Source organism: Azolla caroliniana, unplaced genomic scaffold (genome assembly GCF_043228905.1).
Source record: "Azolla caroliniana isolate FFs.n. ecotype wild unplaced genomic scaffold, voAzoCaro1.0.p SCAF_13, whole genome shotgun sequence".
In the NCBI taxonomy this organism is placed as follows: Eukaryota; Viridiplantae; Streptophyta; class Polypodiopsida; order Salviniales; family Salviniaceae; genus Azolla; species Azolla caroliniana.
Window position 1 is genome coordinate 9,333,004 of NW_028230448.1, and position 4,412 is coordinate 9,337,415.

Here is a 4,412-nt window from a genome sequence, read left to right on the forward strand (position 1 = left end):
TTACTAAATGGGAAGATTGCCCATTTTTGCTAAGAATGGCGGATACCACTACGGTACGACCAATTGGTTTACTCTGCCAATTAGAGGTGGTATTGGGTGGTCATAGTTTTCTGATATCGGCGGTAATACTTCATTTGGAAGCTCCTAGTGCATATCCTTTGTTATTAGGGTGACCGTGATTAAAGACTGCTAACATCAAGCAGAATTGGAATCAGAATCAACTAACATTCAGAAAAGGCAAAACGAAAATCCGGGTTTTGACACAGAACAAGGTTGCAACAAGCAAACAATGTTTGCATCTGTATGTTGAGTCCGTCAATATGATGGAAGGATTAGAGGAGGTCGAAGAAAATCAGTATTTTGATGATAATCCGAAAATCATTCCTTTGTTCGAAGTAGATATTTTACAAGCCTTGACGCCATATGTGGATTCCCAGGAGGAAATTCCAATAGATGAGCAAGCAATGAAGGAAATACGACTCCAGCAAGAAGCTACCGATAGAGAAATGAAGGTGTCCCAATGAGTTCAAGCTTTAGCATTGGAGGAAATAAATTTGGCAGAAGGAGATAGGGACAATGAGTTGAAAATGATACTCATTGCTAAGGATATGATAGAAGTGGACAAACAAAGGTTAACAACATTATTAAAGCAATATAAGGATGTCTTTGCCTGGTCTTTTGAAGATATGAAGGGACTAGATCCAGCTTTTTGTCAACATCAAATCAACTTGCATAAGGATGCAAAGCCAGTTCAACAACGCAGGTACCGGTTAAATCCTAATTATGCTATTAAAGTTAAAGAAGAAATAGATAAACTTTTGAAAGTAGGGTTTATTCGTCCGATGAAAAAATCAACATGGTTAAGTCCAATCATCGTAGTTCCGAAAAAGAATGGCTAGATTCGGGTATGTGTTGACTACCGAAAACTAAATGCGGCTACCATTACGGATGCGTTTCCATTACCATTTACGGATGGTATATTGGATGCGGTAGCTGGCCATGAAGTATATAGTTTCCTAGATGGTTTTAGTGGTTATAATCAGGTTCGGATGAATCCGGAAGATCAAGAAAAGACAACTTTTGTTACAGAATGGGGAGTGTTTGTAGCAGTAGTAATGATGTTTGGCTTGAAGACCGCTCCGACGACATTTCAAAGAGTGATAGAGGAAATATTTGGGAATTACATTCCTGCCTTTATGCAAGTATTTTTGGATGATTTTGTTGTTTATAGTCGGAAAACCGAACATTTTGAGCATTTACGACTATGTTTGGAGAAATGGTGGGTAGGACGACTTAGTTTAAATCCAGCGAAATGTGCATTCGGGGTCACTAGTGGCACATTATTAGGCCATATTGTCAGTCAGGAAGGAATTGCAGTGGACTCTGACAAGGTTAAAACCATACTGGAAGCATCGGCACCCACAAATGCTAAAGCTCTCAGTCGGTTTTTGGGGCAAATTAGATGGCACAACTAAATGATAAGATATCTTGCGGATATCGCCATTCCCTTACATACAACAGTACACAAAGTTCCTTTTCAGTGGACAAGTGTGGAATAGGATGCATATGATTGTCTGAAGAAAATGTTGTCCAAAGTTCCAGTCGTTCAACCACCTGACTGGAATAAGCCATTCCATGTTTTTGTCGACGCATCGGACATCGCAATCGGAAGTGCATTAATGCAGTTAACCGAACCGAATTGGTACAGGCCAATTTACTATGCTAGTCGGAAACTCTCGACATCAGAAAGAAATTACTCTACCACTGAGAGGGAAGCTTTAGTAATGATCTATAGTGTCAATAAATTTCGACACTATATTTTGGGGAAAAAGTTTACATTTCATGTTGATCATTCGGCTCTTCTTTATTTGGTCTCGAAACAAGAGTTAACTGGCAAGTTAGCAAGATGGACTCTTCTACTCCAAGAATTCGAATTCAACATTTTACATCGGCCAGGAGTATAGCATGTAGTGGCCGATTATCTCAGTCGACTGGAGTCAGGAGAAGAAGGCACATGTGTCAAGGATGATTTTCCGGATGGCCAGCTTTTTCGAGTGGAAGTAGTAAATGCACATGGTGTAAATGAAGAAAGTGACGATGATTGGATCTCAGAAATGACAATCTTTCTTACAACAGGGTTACCACCCAAACATTTATCGGCAGACGAAAGGAAAATGTTGGCGGTACGGAGTCGTAATTTTTGTCTTTTGAACGACACTCAGTATCATAAAGGAGTAGATGGTATTTGGAGAAGAACAGTATGACAATTCGAAAAATCGGTCATTCTTCAGGAATCACACTGTGGAATTGCAGGAGGTCACTATGCTGGAGAAACCACAGCAAGAAAAATATGGAACGGTGGCTTATGGTGGCCGACAATGATGAAGGATGCAGTCGAATATTGTCGGAAATGTGATTTGTGCCAATGTATGGGACAACCGACAGAAAGGGACCGAATGCCATTTCAACTTGTGTTAACTCTTGAACCTTTCCAGAAATGGGGTTTGGAATTTGTAGGCCCATTCAAACCGGCAGCAATAAGAACAGGCAATAGATATATTATAGTGGCTACTGACTCCTGTACGAAGTGGGTAGAAGCTAAAGCTCTTAGGGATAATACGGAAACTTCAACAACAAAATTTTTGTACGAAAGTATATGGTGTCGATTTGGTTGCCCAATAGAATTAGTGAGCGATCAAGGTATGCATTTCATTAACAAACTTGTTCATGAATTGTCTACCTACTATGCAGTGGTTCATAAGAAAAGCACGCCTTACTATCCACAAGCGAATGAATTGGCAGAGTCGACAAACAAAACTCTACAGACGATACTCAAGAAGATAGTAAATGAGAATCGTATGGATTGGGATCAAAAGTTGCACAGTGCTTTATGGGCATATCGCACGTCGTACAAAACATCTATTAAATCAATACCTTTCCGAATGGCTTTTGGATTGGAGGCAGTGATGCCAATCGAATTCCAGATTCTGACACTCCGAATACAAGCAACCGAAAAATTAAATGAACTACAGTCGAAGCAAATTCGGAAAGAATCTTTATTGCTGTTAGAAGAAGACCGACTACAAGCTATGACAGCTTTGGAGCACAAGCAAAGGCAAACAAAGGCATTTGTAAATCGACACCGACGAAAAACCGAATCTCAATTCGAAATCGGGAAACCAGTACTGGTTTTCCAGACCAAGATGGGGGCGATGCCAGGAAAACTTCGGTATAGATGGAAGGGGCCAGTTTGGATTGTGAACAGTAAAAATGGTACGTATCAACTAGGAACCCTATCAGGGGAGATTTTACCGAAATGGGTCAATGGTTTCCGGCTTAAACCATATCATGGACACATGCCGGAAAAACCATTCAAGGTTGAATCGGAAGAAAAGTAAAAAAAAAAAAAAACTGTCACGAAGAGATTCTTGGAGTAATTTCAGAAGGCTATAAGTAAAAGTAGTGGAGGCATATTTCTATTAGTCATTATTACTATTTCTAGCCATTACTCCACTAGTACTCCTAGTCATTACAACATTAATAGTACTTTTATTCCCTAGGCATCATGCAAAAAATTAATCTCTTAAAACCTATTTCTTTAATGACTGTTTCACCACAGAAGCAGAAACGCATTCGAGCTCAAAGGTTTTCTGATTGTATTCGCCATAACCCACAACGTTTCTCATAGCCACCACTGAGTGATGATCTGTCAATCGACGACAACAACATGCCAATTGTTGTATCTGATAACTTGCGCCGTTGGCTCGTTTGCAATAAGTTACAGGGAATTTTGAAAGTCGCAGAAGCAGAGCCGCACCCGAACGCAGAAGCTCTATTGGCAGAAATCGGTGTCTCGACGATTACGAATAAGAAGGTAAGAGCCATGTTGGAGATGCCAAGAGGCGGGTTCGACGTTGTCAACAAGGTCATAGAGGATGGTCTGTGGTCCTATTTCGGTGAATATTCGCTCTCTACCAAAGCGTATCAGACACAAGGAGGTATGGACGTGTTTTTTCATGAAGTTGCAAAATTTTTATTGGAAGTAGGGTTTGTTAGTCCAAGTTTCTACTGTATGCCTAAGAAGAGGGCCGGATTGATCATCGCTGCTTATGAAGGCGAAGTTTTCGATTGGGGGCTACTGTCGGCAGATGCTCTGAGAGAGCAACTGAACGGAGTTTAGAAGGGAAAACCAATGAAGCCGAATTTTGCTCGTTGGTTATCAGTATTATTTTTTACTTCAGAGCCAGAAAACCAATCAGTGGTGCGTCGGCTGCCTTAGGTACAGTCATCCTGAACCCGACGACAAGTCCAATGGGAAGAGTGGAGGGAAGAAGAATCAACATAGGACGATACCACTCAGACCGAATTTGACCAACCGGACCCAAGGCAACAACAAGAATCGGAACAACAAC

At 40.8% G+C, this 4,412-nt stretch overlaps 1 protein-coding gene across 1 annotated transcript; it reads left to right on the forward strand.

The window, feature by feature from the left end:
* The first annotated feature begins 2,702 nt into the window (after positions 1–2,702).
* On the forward strand, positions 2,703–3,398 carry LOC147856061 (uncharacterized). The gene has a single exon (XM_087329091.1). It carries the CDS (start codon positions 2,703–2,705, stop codon positions 3,396–3,398), a length of 696 nt encoding a protein of 231 aa, XP_087185217.1.
* Positions 3,399–4,412: the final 1,014 nt, after the last annotated feature.

What these genes read in the sequence shown, in the direction of transcription:
- LOC147856061 (XM_087329091.1), top strand. Translation starts at nt 2,703, where the DNA reads ATGCATTTCATTAACAAACTTGTTCATGAATTGTCTACCTACTATGCA.